The sequence below is a fragment of the Vicia villosa genome, unplaced genomic scaffold (assembly GCF_029867415.1).
Source record: "Vicia villosa cultivar HV-30 ecotype Madison, WI unplaced genomic scaffold, Vvil1.0 ctg.002011F_1_1, whole genome shotgun sequence".
Classification (NCBI taxonomy): Eukaryota; Viridiplantae; Streptophyta; class Magnoliopsida; order Fabales; family Fabaceae; genus Vicia; species Vicia villosa.
The window spans coordinates 339,752-356,543 of record NW_026705811.1 but is presented as its reverse complement, the minus strand read 5'-3'; the positions used below and the strand labels follow the sequence as shown (position 1 = coordinate 356,543).

The window sequence follows — 16,792 nt, the reverse complement described above, 5'->3', positions numbered from 1 at the left end:
TTGAATGACTAATACGAAAACCCCACTCGAAGGAGACTTATTCATGAAATTTGTCATAAGATGGTTCTCCTGTCGCATGACAGAAATATGATTTCGTCGTTAACTCCAAGGACCTTTAGAACCCGTTCCATCTAAAGAAGTTATGTATCGGTCCCCAAGGTGCACACCTTGTATGATTGGTACGATAACCTCACCTAGAGGATACGTATTCATTAAATTTGTCATAAGATGGTTCGCCCGTCCCATGATGAAATTTTGATTATGCTCGGATGCCTCTAGGAACCATGATATCCAAAACCTCTTAGAGCCATCATGTGAGGGGATTCTTGGGTAAAGAACTTAGACCTGTCCTAACTTAAGGAGCCTTCCTCAATAGGTTGTTCTGTTACCATGCCTTGCATCCAATATTGCATGACATTGCATATCATTTGTATCATGCATACATCCATGTTGTCCAAGTACCTCATTCCAACTGTCTCTTTCCAGTCTCTATCAATCGTCAAGTTGATTCCTCAACACATTGGACTAGAAGCATGTATCCGAAGATTGTGGAAGAACTTCAACAAGAACAAAAGTTGTTGAGAGTGTGTAAACTCGGTTTTTTGAGGCGAACTGACTCCTTGCTCTCTTTTTTTTTATTTTTTTTATTTTTTTATTTTTTGCAAGAGTCGCCATCGACTTTTATTTTATCCAACATTTAGGAAAGGCATAAAAGAACAGGAAAGACCTTTTGACAGATTTTTGGTTCGGGGGGTTGGTTATACAAAGGGAAGGTTTTAAGCACCCTTTGTATCCATTGTTATCCATGGGCTCTTAATTGCTTAGCTCACTTTTGGTTAAATGCTTTATTGATTTTGAAAATAGAAGAAGTGAAGATGGACAATAGGTCACATAGGTCTCTGAAGAGTTTCACCGGGAATAATGCCCTTCAAATACCAGATGAAAGTTTTGAAAATAGATGAGAAATTTTGAAAATACGTTGTTTGAAAATGAAAGTGTTTGAGCAAGCAATTAGGAGTTATCTACTCTCAATTTATAAGATCTTTCCTATGCATTTAATACTTTTCTTAAATGATGGTATGATTAAAAAAAGTAATAAGAGGGAAAACCATAGAGGTGCAAGTGTGCAAAGTGCTTTTTTTTAAGTTTTATCTTGATTATTAATGTTTTAGCTTAAAGGTAAAAATATGGTCCGAGTGGACAAAAGGAAGATGACGGAAACATAAACAATGCGTCCAAATGGACAAAGAAAAAATAGCGGAAGCATAAATAATATGTCCAAATGGACAAAGAGAAAATAGCGGAAACATAAATAATATGTCCAAATGGACAAAGAAAAATAGCGGAAACATAAATAATACGTCCAAATGGACAAAGAAAAATAGCGGAAACATAAATAATATGTCCAAATGGACAAAGAAAAAATAACAGAAATATAAATAATATGTCCAAATGGACAAAGTAAAAATAGCAGAAATATAAATAATATATCCAAATGGACAAAGAAAAAATAGCAGAAATATAAATAATATGTCCAAATGGACAAAGAAAAAATAGCAGAAATATAAATAATATGTCCAAATGGACAAAGAAAAAGTAACAGAAACATAAATAATATGTCCAAATGGACAAAGAAAAAATAGCAGAAATATAAATAATATGTCCAAATGGACAAAGAAAAAATAACAGAAATATAAATAATATGTCCAAATGGACAAAGTAAAAATAGCAGAAATATAAATAATATGTCCAAATAGACAAAGAAAAAATAGCAGAAATATAAATAATATGTCCAAATGGACAAAGAAAAAATAGTTGAAATATAAATAATATGTCCAAATGGACAAAGAAAAAGTAACAGAAACATAAATAATATGTCCAAATGGACAAAGAGAAAATAACATAAACATAAATATGATGAATGATAAAATAAAGTATAAAGCAAGAAATATAAAGAACAATATAATAAAATGCGGAATTTAAAGTTAATTGTTAGTATGTTAGCACGCGAATCATCTTGAAGCTAGTCAAGTATATCCACGATGTTAGTGAAGATCGATGGTGAGTGAATGATGATCTCGGATTTAAAGTTAATGAAAATTTATCAGAAGCTTGATAGAATCATAGCGACTACACGATAAATTTCCAAAAGTCTTAAATCAACTGCATACAATCTCTGCCATATTTGATCTTTTATTCCAATTCGGGACAAAGAAAAAGATAAGAAATAATATCAAATAATATACAAAAATAAATATAAAACAAATTAAACTTAATTCATTCTTTTTGTGATTTTTTGGAATTGATTTTAAGTTAATTAACAAGCTAATTAAACAAATAATTATACAAATAATTAAACTTAACAAGAAAAATATTATTTTATATGTCAAAAATTAGATTATAAAAAATATAAACCTAAATCTAAAAGGAAAATATTTTTGGAGTTTTTTGATTGGTTGAAAATAATTTTAAAAAAAAGCAATATTTACATAATTACTAATTAATTAAGCAAAATAAATTAATTATGAAAAGAAATAAAATATTTTTATGTTAAAAATTAAATAAACATTTTATCAACTTAAAACTAAAATTAAAACATTTTTTTTGAGAAATTGAAAATAGGGTTAATACCTATTTTACCCCCTGCCATATGGGGCGTAGTTGAAAAAACCCCCTGCCAAAAAAAAAGTTTCAAAACATGCCTCATAAAATTTCAAAAGTTTGCATTTGAACCTTTATCACGCCACCTCACTATTGTTTGGTTTTTGGTTAATATGAGAAAACATGTTAAAATTTTGTTGGAGGTGGGAGTTGAACCCACTCCTTGCAACTTCAAGAAGGAGCGCCCAACCACTAGGCTGGAAGCTTTATGTTGTTATATGTTTGCATTTAACTGTTGTTATAGTACCCAACTAATTATTTGCATTTAGTTGATAATTATTTACAACTAATTATTTACTACTTACTGTAACTTTTTTTAGTATATAGATTTTTTAATACTATGTTTTATAGTATCCAACTAATAAAGTTAAACATATACTATTTACTATATATTTTATAATATTTATTTTACTATTAACTTAATTAAATTATAAACTAAATTAAATTAACATAAAATAATATTAATTAATAACGTTAATAGTAAATTAAATTAAATTAAATATAAATTGTTTAAATTAATTAACATAAATCTAGCGTTAATAATAAAATAATATTAAATAAATTAAATAAAAATAAATTAAATTAAATTAAACATAAACGTTAAATTAAATTAAACTAATATTAATTAGAAAATATAAACTAAATTAAATTAATATAAAAAAAATTAATTAATAACGTTGACAGTAAAATAAATTAAATTAAACTAGATATAAATTAAACTAAATTAATATAAATATTATTAGTTTATATTTTATAAGGTAGTTAACTTTAATAGTAAAATAAATATTAATTATTATTTTGTAATTTAACTAATATTAATTAAATATTAAATTTGTTTTACTAATAATGAGTTTAGATAAATATAAAATATAAATCTATTATTATTAACGTTAATTTGTTTTACTAATAATATTTGTTAATAGTAATAATATTTTATAATAATTTAGTTAACGTTAAACACACATAAAGTAATAATATTTAGTTTAATTTAAAGTTAAACACACATAAAGTAATAATAATTTAGTTGACGTTAAACACACATGAAATTTGCAAACGTTAAAATATAAAATATAAAGCAACAACATTTATAATAATTTAGTTTAATTTAGTTTATATTTTATAATTTAATTATTAACAGTAAAATAAATATTAATTATTAATTTATAATTTATAATTTAATTAATATTAATTAATTGATAAATATTAATTAATAACTAATAATATTTACATTAATTAATTATGAAAATATTAACTAAGCTATTAACGTAAACACAGCATTATTATAAGCTAGCTAAGGCAAATGAATAACAAAAAGGAACACGCAGCCTAGTGGTAAAACTGTTGGGCATGTTTGCTTTGGTTCCTGGGTTCAACACCCACAAGGACCAATTTTTTGAGCATTCATATTAAACATTCCTAAAACCAAACAATAAAATAATAATAAAAATGCCACGTGGAATTAAAAAAAATAAAAAATAATAAAAATGCCACCTAAGCCCAACCATGTCATTAAAAAAATTAAAAAAAAATTGCCACATCAGACTTTTTAGTGAGGTGGCGTGATAAAGGTTCAAATGCAAACTTTTGAAATTTTATGAGGCATGTTTTGAAACTTTTTTTTTGGCAGGGGGGTTTTTCAACTACGCCCCATATGGCAGGGGGTAAAATAGGTATTAACCCTTGAAAATATGCATAAATATGGAGTTTTTAATTCATGAACTCCTAACACTACTACATATTAAAAATTACATTGTACTTACTCTATGATGTCCCAAGAGTGGAATAGAGTGATTGAAATTGATTGAAAGTGGCTATTTGAATGAGCCTTGATTTTTACAAGTTTCTTGAAACTTTTGCAAAAATATAAACTTAAGCTATGACTTTGTGGTGATTGTTGTTGTTCTTTGTGTTCCTCCCCCTTTTTTTCCTCCTCTTGAATGAAGAAAATGAAACTCTATTTATAGGCAAGAGATATGATCATAAAGCCTTGCAAGTGGAAATTGTCATGATTGATTTTGTGGAAAAAGAATGGAATATTCTTTTATGCTAGGTTAAAAAACTTAACCATAGTTTAATCACTCAAGTATTATTCTCTTCAATCTTGCAATAATATCTTTAAGCATCTTGAATTGGTCTTGATTGGCAACCATAAGCATCTTTGATAATATCTTTGAATTATCTCACTTTAATTAAACTTTAAATGAATAAAATTTAATTAAAATGAAATAAAAATGTCATGAATCATGGATATGTTGTGAATATCTTTAAACATATGAGAATCAATATTGAATCACAAAAGAATTGGCCTTTTTTGAAAAAAAATCAAATTTTGGTCATTACTTGTTTCATGCATTTTTTCAAAAAAGGTCAACTTCATCAAGGCATATCTCCCTCAATTTTGATCCTATGAAAGTGTTCTTGTACTTTTTGGAAAGCCCAAGATGTCCTCTACAAGCCACTTTGGAAGCGTTTTTGCATTTGGAGAAGTTATTTTGATGATATGGGCTTTGACAAAAAACTGCTTTTTGTTGACTTTCAAAATGACTCGTAATGTTTTGGCTTATATCTCTTAGGCGGAAGCATTTCTTGACCTCGGGCCCAACATCAAAGTTGTAGAGAATTTAATTTCCTTGAGAATGAGCTTTGGTTGGAATTTTTCTGATAAATTATGAGAGAGTTATGGTCGGTCAAAGTTTAGTTGACTTTTAGGTAAAAAACTCTAATTTTGAAACTTGGAGTTTTGTCGATTTCTGAACTTTTCTTGATTAATTATGATCAACCATTGATCACATGATGAATATTTTGACAAAATATGGATGTTGACAAAAAATTGCATTTTTGACTGTCTGTTGACTTTTTGGTCAAACTGAAGTTTTGCGATCTTTCAATAAATCAAGGTCTTCTCCTCTGTTAAATGACGTGAATGGACTATAATGTTGATTTGAAGGCCTTTGAATCATAATTTGAGTCTTGGAATCATCTCCTGATTAAAAGTCAATCCTCTGGTGAAATTAGGTCAAAACCCTAATTTGGCGCTTCGGGCGATCTGGAGAGTTGTCTGCCTTAAACTGAGGCATCCTTGGACTTGAATATTGATTGAAGGAACCTTTGAATCTTGAGAGAATGTTGAACCTCTTGTGGGCCTCAAAACCCTAATTTCTTCAGCTTTCTCTTGATCATTCTCCTGTTTTTGACACACAAGCAACAAACTTTTTTTTCTTTTTTTATTTTTTTGTTAGTAAATAAAAATATGCATGATGATAATGATCATAACACTTAGAAAATGATGGGATCTCAGAGGTCAAAAATTGGGGTGCAACAGAGTGGAAGTTAGCCAGTTGAAGGAGCAAATGAGTCAGGTTATGGGATTTCTGGAAGCCTTACTGAGAAGAGAAGAAAGCTCTCCACCAACCATTGCACCAGAAGTGCATACTCCTATAGTTCTTCCTAATCCTACCATAGCCCAAAGACAGTATCATTCAGTGAATGCTCCAGTGGAAGCCTATGGCTTGTCTCCCAAGGATCTTCCTCAACCTTCTTTCTTAAAACTTCCTGATCAACAATCTTTGTCTATCCCTCAACAAAGCCAAGGAAATCAGTGGCAAATCAAGAATCTAAACAAAACATTAAGGAAACAACAAAAGAGGCCTCGCCGCTTTGATCCAGTGATGTATGTTGAAACTCCTCAACCTCAAGCGGCTAACCAGAATCAAAATCGCAATAGGACCCGCTTCGATCCTATTCCTATGTCATACATTGAACTGTATCCCGTGTTGGTCTGGAAAGGGATGATTACAACTAGGACCCCACCTCCTCCTCGACATCCTCCTCCAACAGGATTTCGGTCCGATCTTCGCTGTGAGTTTCATCAAGGTGTTGTAGGCCATGACTTGGAAGGTTCTTATGCACTGAAGACTATAGTGAAAGAGTTAATTAAATTCTCTCTTTCGAGGATACCAATTCCAATGTCGTCAAAAATCCTTTGCCTGAGCATAACAAGAGTGGCTGAAGATAGAGAACGACAAGATATTTTCCTAAAGCCAAGTCTTTCAGACAGGATAGCTCCTCCTTGTCATTGATTAGTCACTAGGCCTTGTTTCTTTCTGTTTGCAATTTCCTTATTTTATTTTGTGTGCTGCATTGAACTTTGTTTGTTCCTGAATGTTAATTTTAATGAAATGAGCATTACATATTTGAATCAATCCATTTATATCCATTGTATGCTTCTTTATGCTTTATCTTTCAATATATATATATCTTGTTCACTTTCTTCTCTCAAACTTATTTTTTATGCAAAGATTGGAGGGAGGATGATGACAACGAAATACCCAAGTTGTTGAATTGTACGCTTTCAAATAAAACTTTGCTGATGATGTACATGCATTTCAATTCCTAAATAGTGGAGAAATAAGGAAGTTAATCCCTAGTCAACCCCTTTGAGCCTAGAAGTTGGTGTTTCTTTCTGTATGAAAAGCCCGCAATTTTAACCTGGGGTAGGGTAGTTCACAGTTAATTTTGTTGTGCATTCAATTTCAAGAGAATCATTAAGCACACCTTTCAATAAGGGTTTCAACCAAAAGTGACCAAGATGGTTATCATTAATCATTATCAAGGCAGTCACTATCTTTCCAATATAAAAAAAAATCAAAGGAAAAAAGCCCGCTAAGTCAAAACCTACGAAGGAGACTTAGGCAAAATTAGGGGCATCCCGCTGACTGTGATCTCAAATAAAACAGTTCAGGCAAAAGTTAGGGATATCAAAAGAAAGATAAAAAAAGAGAAGTCAATAAATTCCTTGAACAACAATAAAACGTTGTGACTATCAAATGGAAGAAGTGACTGTCATCTCAAAGATTCCCTTGACTTATGAGCCATCATCATTATCATAGGTGCAATTCCAAAGCCTCTTGGAACCTGAATGCATAATTTGAGTTAACTGAGTGTAGGATTGGAAGATCATCACGAATAATGGGGTGGGTACAAATATACTTTGAGCCTATATCCTTTGTTTCTAAAAACGTGAACCAAACCACGTTACATCCTTCAAAAGACCTAATTTGAAGCAAGGTTTATTTTGAAAGCATATTATAACAAGGTTGCGTTAACCTGACTCCTAAAGATTTTTGCAGATTGTTTGTTTTACCATACCTTTGCTTTATCCATCACTCTGAATGTCTAGACCTTTATGTTTGGACCTTTGATTACTTTGCTTTACATCAATAGAATCATTCCAATAAATGATTTTGATTTCAAAATATGCTTTGAGTGTTGCATTAAAATTACTATTCTTGAATGAACATTTTATTTGCAAGTAAGTACTCATCTTTCAAGGAAGTTCAAACAGTCGAGAAACTTGATCTGTAATCTTATCAGGGGCACGTTACTTCAAGATCTTTTTATTGAAGACTCATATTGGGGCACGTGTTTCCAACATTTATTTCAAGAATAGAAGCAAAAATCAGTTAACAATCAGCCACTCAGGGGCAGTCTCCTTCAGCGATACCCAAGCAGTTTATCAGTCCTTCCCAAGAGGATCATCAGTATGACAAAACCATAGTTGGCAGTGTTCTTGTGTTGAGGAATCAGAGTTCCAATCTCCTTTCATAGAAGAGTCTACCTCAGTTGTCACAAACAATTGCATTGCATTGATCATTCATGTATCATGCACAAAAATTTCATATACCATGCATATTCATGTGTATTTTCTCGGGTCTTGTTGTTTTTAAAATCTTACCTTATGATCTAAATCCAACTTACTTGACATTTCTCAACCTTTCTCCTCATTCATGCTTTATCTTGAATGTCTTTGACCTTTTCTTCTCAAAGTCTAATCGTGTTTTATCTTGATCGTCTTTGATGTTGTCTTCATTCATGTTGTATCTTGAATGTCTCTGATATTTTCTTTTCAAAGTCCAATCATGTTTTTCCTCGATTGCCTTTTTTGCTTCAATCATGTTTTATCTTGATGTTCTTCAATCATGTTTTATCTCGATTGTTCTTTAATCATGTTTTATCTCGATTGCCTTCGTTGTTTCGATCATGTTTTATCTTGATTCCCCTTTAATACTTGAGTCAGTCATGCTTTATCTTGGTTGTCTTCAGTCATGTTTTATCTTGATATTCTTCAATCATGTTTTACCTTGATTGTCCTTCGATAATGTCTCATCCATGCTTTATCTTGTTTGTCTTCAATCATGTTTTACCTTGATTCTCTTTGATGTCGTCCAATCAGGTTTTACCTTGATTGTCTTTGATGTCGTTCAATCATGTTTTACCTTGATTCTCTTTGATGTCGTCCACTCATGTTTTACCTTGATTGTCTTTGATGTCGTTCAATCATGTTTTACCTTGATTCTTTTTTATGTCGTCCAATCATGTTTTACCTTGATTGTCTTTGATGTCGTTCAATCATGTTTTACCTTGATTCTCTTTGTAAATAATATTATTCTTAATATTATTCTTCGACCGTCCGACTAAAATCTGACTTTTAAATTAATAAATTCAAATATGCTTCTTAAAATAACACCGACAATCCAAATTCGACCAATATATCATATTTCCGGTCTAATCTTAATTACTCAGAAAATTCCCAAAACTTCAAATATTATTCCAATAATATTTCTAATACTGAAAATATCAAAACTCTTGATTAAATATCAATCCGCTATCCCGAACTAATACCGACTAAATCGTCTCAAAATACGAAAACTTCACTAAACACTCCGAACGTCTAGATTAAGTGAATAATCGAATTTACGAACATTACAGATTTGGATATGAATACCTTGATACTCATCACGCCTCATACTCAGACAATATATATTTATATATTTTATTTATATTATTATATAAAATGTATGTCTGTTATTATTACATTGCTATGCATTTTAATATAAAGGTTCTTTTATTTTACTATTTAACAGTAAAATATTTAAGTTTTGTTAATGTTGTTAAAAATTTAAAGTGATATAATATATTATATATGATCTATTTATTTTACTAGAACTATAAGTAACATATACGAGTATGGATATTTAGATACTCATAGCATAAGGATGTGAGTACAGAATTAAGTGTACATGTGGGTATGAGTTCAGATACGATGATGTTTTTCTATTTGATATGTTTGTTTATTTTAGTTGATGATAGTTCTCCGTCACATCCTCTTTGAAAGTGGTAAACTCACTTGACACATGATGAGCAACCTTTTTTGCATGAGTAATTGGTGTGACTAGTTTAGAATTATGTTTGTATGTTACATCCGGATCTTAAATTTTTTTAGAATATGGTTATAGGAAAATGCAGGGTAAAAAAGTGTAATATTGATCAAAGTGCTTATAAAATCATTATATATTTGAAATAATGAGTTTAGTTAAAGCATAACAAAGTTGATCCACATTCAATTGCATTGTTTATAATCTTCATAGTTTTTAAGAGATACCACTGTTTTTTTAAGAAAAAGGCATAAAATAAGTGCAACGCTTATTAGTTCAAACTTACCTTTACAACGTTCCATCCATCCCAAAAATAATTTTATCAGCACTTTCCTTAATCTGAAAAAAATTGTATTATTTAAAGATAAAAATTGAAGTGAGACCTATGTGTTTCACAATAGAGAATAATAAACCTTAACTAAATTGGCATCTTGTACATGGGAAGGTGTTGGTTGACACATAGAAACATGGTTTTCTATAATACTATAACGAAATTATAACATATGAACCTTAAATTCATCCCATTTACCAAGTAGTTTGTTGATTGTTTCCTCCTCTTAGTTGATGGACACTAAATATAAAGTTTGTCATTTAGGTCGACAATTAATTTTAAATGTCATTATCTTACTAAGGAATGGATCAAGGGCCAAAGGTTATTCTAGTGGATTATTAATACCAAAGTTGCAGCAATATTTACCATTAATACCAAAGGTTGTTACACAAATTATTTAGTGCATCTTCTAATTGTGATTTGACTATAGATTCAACATGGCTATGTGCAAGTGAATGTGATGCAGTTTTGAATTGGCAAAACAATCATTAACATGGCACTTAATCTGAAGGTGGGAATGAAATAATCAGTTTATGATGTTGAATGTTATTGTCATGTGTTACTTTTTCTTTGCTTCTAGAGGATTACAGGTAAATAAACACAGGATTGCATATATGGAAAGAAGGTTTTTGAGCAATACATGGAGATTGTTGGAAGTCTAAAACATGATAATGTGGTTGAGTTAAAAGCTTACTACTATTCAAAAGAAGAGAAACGAATGGTATATGATTACTAAAGTCAAGGGAGTGTCTCTTCTTTGTTGCATGGTATGCACCATTATTTTAACTAATTGCAATTTCTTATGTTTACTATGATTGAATAAAATATCAGTGTCCATATTATTATGTTTATAAGTCATTTTTCTTTTTGAGAATTTCAGGGAAAAGAGGAGAAGACAAGGTGTCTTTAGATTGGGATACTCGGTTGAGAATATCTTTAGGTGCTGCAATAGAAATCACTTACATCCATGTTTGAGAATATCTTTGTATGTTTTTTTTTGTATGTCATGAGTTATAACGTGAAGATTTCTTAACCACTTGAAGTGATCACATGAGTTATAACTGCAAAATACACTGCTCCTCCTTTCATTTTTTTATTGTCTGTGTCACGGTACACCGTACACCAACTTTTTCTCTTGTGTTACTTTAGTAACTTATTTTGAAGGCAAATCTTTATTTCTCCGTTCTCTTGTATTTCTAAATATTTTATATACAAAAGATGGTATTTATGATCCAAATATGGTATATGGTAAAAAATTATTAATTTAAAATTTTTTTTTGATAAAATGGAGGGTCTAAGCCCAAAAACAATTATTTTAAATATTTTTATATACAAAAAAATCTATTATTGATCTAAATATATTTTTTAATCTTTTATTTAAAATAAATATATTATGTAAACAAATGCGCGTAACAGACCAGAACTCGTGCGTATGCACGAGTTTGTTACTAGTTTTTATTATAATTCTCATTTTATTTTACTACTCTATTTAAACAAATCACCACACCTATATTCTCATCATCCTTTTCAAATCACTAATAAATAGTAACACACAAATCACTGTTTTGAGGTTTTTAAAAAAGAGTATTGTTCCAAAATAAATGTCACATTTATAAAAATAATTTATTTTAAAATAAGTGTCGTTTTTAGTTTCTAATGTAATTTTAATTTTTATCTTTGAATTGTACCCTCTAATTAATACTCATAATTTACATTTTTTTCACATTGCATTAATGATAATTAGAATACACCAATAATCAATAAGGATAATTTGGTAAAATTATCATTCTCTTTTTTATTTATCAAATTTTCTTAATATGTGGGAAAGTGTTAATTATGACACTAACACACAAATCACCACTTTGAGATTTCTCCTTTTTAATTCTTAAAAAAACAACAAAACGACTTAATACACGTAGGCGTCAGGGGGAGTGACGTCTCCCCCTAGGTCAAAAGTGCATGTGTTATTGGCGCATTGGTAGTGCATGCATTAGGGACTATGGTGTTTGTGCACATTTTTTAGTACATGCGCCACTATCAGTGGCACCTCCTATTTGCTGTGATTTTTTTTTGTTTGAAGCACGACTATTTTGGTTTGTAATTGAAGTGAATAATTAAAATGAGTGCTTCTTATGAATTGTACTTGAATTATTTGTTGATTTTGGAGTCTAATATTTTATTTTTGAATCTTCTCTATTTCATCAAATTAATATTTCATCATTTTGATATGGTTAAGGATGATATTCGAATTTAAGAAATTGACCTAATTTATATTAAATAAGGATGAATGACTCAACTCGATTGAAAATGTCCTTTAGTAAAAATGAATATTTTATTTATTTATTTTAAAATAATAATAAAAATATATTACCTAACAAGCATATTCCAATATGTTTTATTAGTTTAAATTCATATAAACCTCACTAATAAGAATTTTATATATTCTTTAAAAGAGTTTTACGAACATTTCTATTTTATTTTAAAGTGAGTTTTATGCTTTTTTGAGGATGTAATTATGTAAATGAGATTGTGAAGGTTCCCTCCTTATCTGATTACTGTCTTGCTTGGTAACCAATAACAATGGCGACGCAATCTTATCTTGTCAATCTCAACTCCTTCCATACGGGAATCGCAGGTAACTAACTGTTCAACTTTCTTCTGTACTCCTATAGTCCTATTGTTATCAAACCCACCTTCACTTCACTTCACTCTTTTTCTTCTTTCCATTATTCCACTCTTGTAGGACCAAATCCTTCAATACTCAAACCTGCCAATTTTCGCTTTGGCATCTGGGTACGCTTTCTTATCTACAAACCTCTCTCACAACTTTCACACTTTTATATTTTCTACCTTATTAATAAGATATTTCATGTATATTGAGTTAAATTGAACCAATGGAAATTTATTGGGGGATTCTGATATTTGATACTTTCTTAGGTTTTGGATTCAGAATGTTAGAGGTTGGAGTATATTCACTTGTTTTTCTTTAGGTGTTTTTGTTCAATTTATTCAATTGTTTGGCATTTTTAATTGTTACAGAAAAGTTTGAAGCATCCTACTAAAAGAAATGTCGATGGAAGTTCACGAATCATGCAATGTTGTTCATGTTACACAGAAATTGGAGCAGCTTCTGCACAGAAATGTCTTGATTTGAATCCAAATTTGAATAGCCTCAACCTCAACATACCGGACACTTTACACGCTTCCACGGATTTCGTGACAAGGTTGATGATTCTCGCGGATCTTGATCCTGCTACTGTGAAATTCGCTATTGGATTTCTAGGTCCGTTCCTCTCGGCTTTTGGTTTTCTCTTTATCGCGAGAATAGTCATGTCTTGGTATCCAAAACTTCCTGTGGGAAAGTTTCCTTATGTTATAGCTTATGCTCCTACGGAGCCGCTTCTCGTGCCTACTCGGAAAGTGATTCCACCTCTAGTTGGTGTGGATGTTACTCCTGTGGTTTGGTTTGGATTGCTTAGTTTTCTTAATGAAATATTAGTAGGTCCACAAGGATTACTAGTTCTTCTTTCTCAACAAGTTAATTAGTTTGTACATTTGGTGTGTTTGTGAATGACATAGTTTTCTATCTTATCATTCTTTTTGGGTTTATACAAAGTTAAATACTATTGTGTAACACATTATATAGAAATCGTTGTTTAAATAATTTGGAGTGAGCTTGAATCCCTGTGACCTACTCCTTCTTGCATTTGCTCTTGTTCTTTGAGTACTTCTGCCCAAAAACTCAAACGCCTAGAGTATATAACATGTTTCTTCAAAGACGTTGATAACAAGAAATAGAAATCCAACACAGACATGGAGAGCTCCAATCGCATGCCTCATAGTATGTTAGGCTGTATAACCAATGATTGTTACCTTATGTATACTAATGTTGTTTGTAATAACACTTTTGATGTATGACATTTTAGACTAGGCCGCCCTTGCTTTATTGTTTTTCACAATATGAGAAAAAAATTCTTATATTTTTCGTAAGGTATATGATTTGTGAATCTTGTCATTTAGCTACGCAAACCAAATTACATTTTCATCATTGTCTTACTACAAATATACATGCATTTGACCTTATTCATATGAATATTTTGGGTCCTGTCAACACTTTATCCAGGGATGGATTCTCATTTTTTTAAACAATTGTGGGTAAATGTATTATCATATTTGTTTGGACTTTTCCAATGACAAACAAATATGATACTAGGTCAATTATTTAAACATTTTATAATTTTGTTTTAACTCAATTTTTCCCTAAAACCAAAAGATTTAGAAGTGACAATGGAGTTGACTTCTCATGCCATTATGCAATGAATTCTTAGGAACTCTCCATCAAACTTCATGCGTAAACATACCTCAACAAAATTATATTGTTGAAAGAAAACATAGACATTTGTTTAATGTCACTATAGCCTTACTCTTTAATTATAAACTTTCAAAATGTTTTTGTCATTCGTTTTCATGCCACTTATTTAATAAACAAACTTTTAAAAAAATGATAAGTGTCAAAATTACTTGAAATACGTAGACATTTATTGACTTATTTTACAAGCAATCAATATAAGAACTCCCGGTTAATCAATGAAAAATGATAAAACATTTGTTTTGACTTTTTACTTGTACATTAACCAAAAACTGAAAACTGATCAAGAAACATGCAAAGACCTTGCGAAGACTCTTTCCTACAAGCAAGGCTCGCTAGGCCAGGAAATTATGTAGACAATCAACAAAGGCCTGGACGGTATCCAAACAACAACTTCCCAAGGAACAACAACTTCAATCAAGGATGTAGATTTGAAGTTGGTATATTCAATATACAATCTTTTCAACATTATACACAAGCACCTCCACAACAAGACAAAACAACAAAGTTGGAGGATTTACTTAATCAGTTTATGCATGTGTCCATGGCCAGCCAAAAAAATATTAAAAACTCCGTAAAGACACTTGAGACGCAAGTTGACCAATTAGCTTAATAGTTAGTTGATATCCGAAATAACATATTCAGTGCTAACACATAAACAAATCCAAAATAGCAATGTAGTTTGGTTGAGAATGAACATATCATTATTGTTGCAGTCAAGGAAGGAGAAATAGAAGGACCAGAAGAAGAAGAATCGCAAGAGGAAAGCTACAAAGTTATCCAATAAACTCTACCCCAAGAAGAAGCAGGCCCTAATGTAGTCAAATTACTTGTCTCTATAAGTGGCATAGAATTTGAAATTGCACACATTGACTTGGGTGCAAGTGTAAATATAATCATTGTGAGTGGTACAAAATATTGGTAACCTTGAAGTAGAGCCAATTGTACCAACACTGCAAATGGAGGACAAAACTTGCAGGAAACCAGTGGAAACTATTAAAGACGTACTGATCAGAATTGATAAGTTCTCATTTATGTAGATTTCATGGTGCTAGACATTGAGTCCAACCCAAAGATACCTCTCATTCTGAGAAGGTCATTTATGAAAACCACAAGGATGTTGGTGGACATTGATAAAGGTCAAGTGAAGGTCAAAATCAAAGGTTGTGAGATATGTTTTAGGGTAATAGGTATTGCTTGACACTGACTACCATCAAGCTACTAACGTTAAATAAGCGCTTGTTGGGTGACAATCCAACCAAATTTGATAGTTTTTCTAGTTAGTTTTTTAACTTTATCAAAAATCATAGTGATAGAAGCAAAATCCCAAGGCAATCTAAAAGGAGACTCACTAAGCGCACTTTGGCACATGTTAGTGCTTGTCCAACGTGCCCAGTAGAAAACAAAAAGTCAAAATGTGGCTTCCCGAATAGCGAGAGGCCCGTTACAGGACTTTGGAAAATGGGATTAGAATTAAAATCACCACTTAAGGATACGAGCGCACTTAAAAATGCAAGGGCATTTCAAAAATAAAGTAGGGAGAAAAGGAAATGTGTGAAAAGGAAAATCAAGTAGTAAAGGGCCCCTCGCTAGTGGACAGTGGGATTGATCCCTCTTGGATTAGTCGGTCGCAAGGCCGATTACCAAGATTTCCAACAAAAAAAAATAGTAATGGTGAAAAGAAAGGAAAGGAATATGATTTTGACAAAATAAAATGAAAAAAGAAATCAAATGTCAAAGTATACAAAAAGAAAGAAAATCACCAAAAGAAAATAAAAAATAAATGACAGCTGTGGGATTTGAACCCACGCCCTTTCGGACCAGAGCCTAAATCTGGCGCCTTAGACCACTCGGCCAAACTGTCTTGATATATAATTTTATCAACTTTCGTTACTTATATCAAATATTAACCAAAAACAAGTGAAAAGTTGAAAAGGAATGAAAAACCAGCAAGCAACTTGCAAAGACTTTGCCAAGACTTTTTCCTACAAGCAAAGAATGAAGGTAGAAGTGTTGCTCGAGGATCATTGCAGATGTTGTCCAACCTCTTTCTTCTAGAGTTTAATTGTAAAGCTACGATGAGTAAACGTAACTAATTTTATTTTGTTGGGATTAAGTATAGCCATCATTATATTCATATATTATTACTGTCGTAGAGTTTTATGTACTTCTACTTAAATTTTAATATTTAAGATTCTTTGTTCTTAATGCTTGTTT

The 16,792-nt window shown here is 30.9% G+C and overlaps 1 protein-coding gene and 1 non-coding gene across 2 annotated transcripts; one reads left to right on the top strand and one right to left on the bottom strand.

Annotated features, from left to right (window-relative positions):
• The first annotated feature begins 12,683 nt into the window (after positions 1-12,683).
• LOC131637480 (protein COFACTOR ASSEMBLY OF COMPLEX C SUBUNIT B CCB3, chloroplastic-like) lies at positions 12,684-13,797 on the top strand. Its single transcript, XM_058908065.1, has 3 exons — positions 12,684-12,841; positions 12,950-12,999; positions 13,246-13,797. The coding sequence occupies exons 1-3, from the start codon at positions 12,787-12,789 to the stop codon at positions 13,750-13,752; spliced, it is 612 nt and encodes a 203-aa protein (XP_058764048.1). The 5' UTR covers positions 12,684-12,786; the 3' UTR covers positions 13,753-13,797.
• Positions 13,798-16,359: 2,562 nt separating this feature from the next.
• Positions 16,360-16,439, bottom strand: TRNAL-UAG (transfer RNA leucine (anticodon UAG)). Its single transcript has one exon. It is a non-coding gene; the product is annotated as a tRNA-Leu (tRNA).
• Positions 16,440-16,792: the final 353 nt, after the last annotated feature.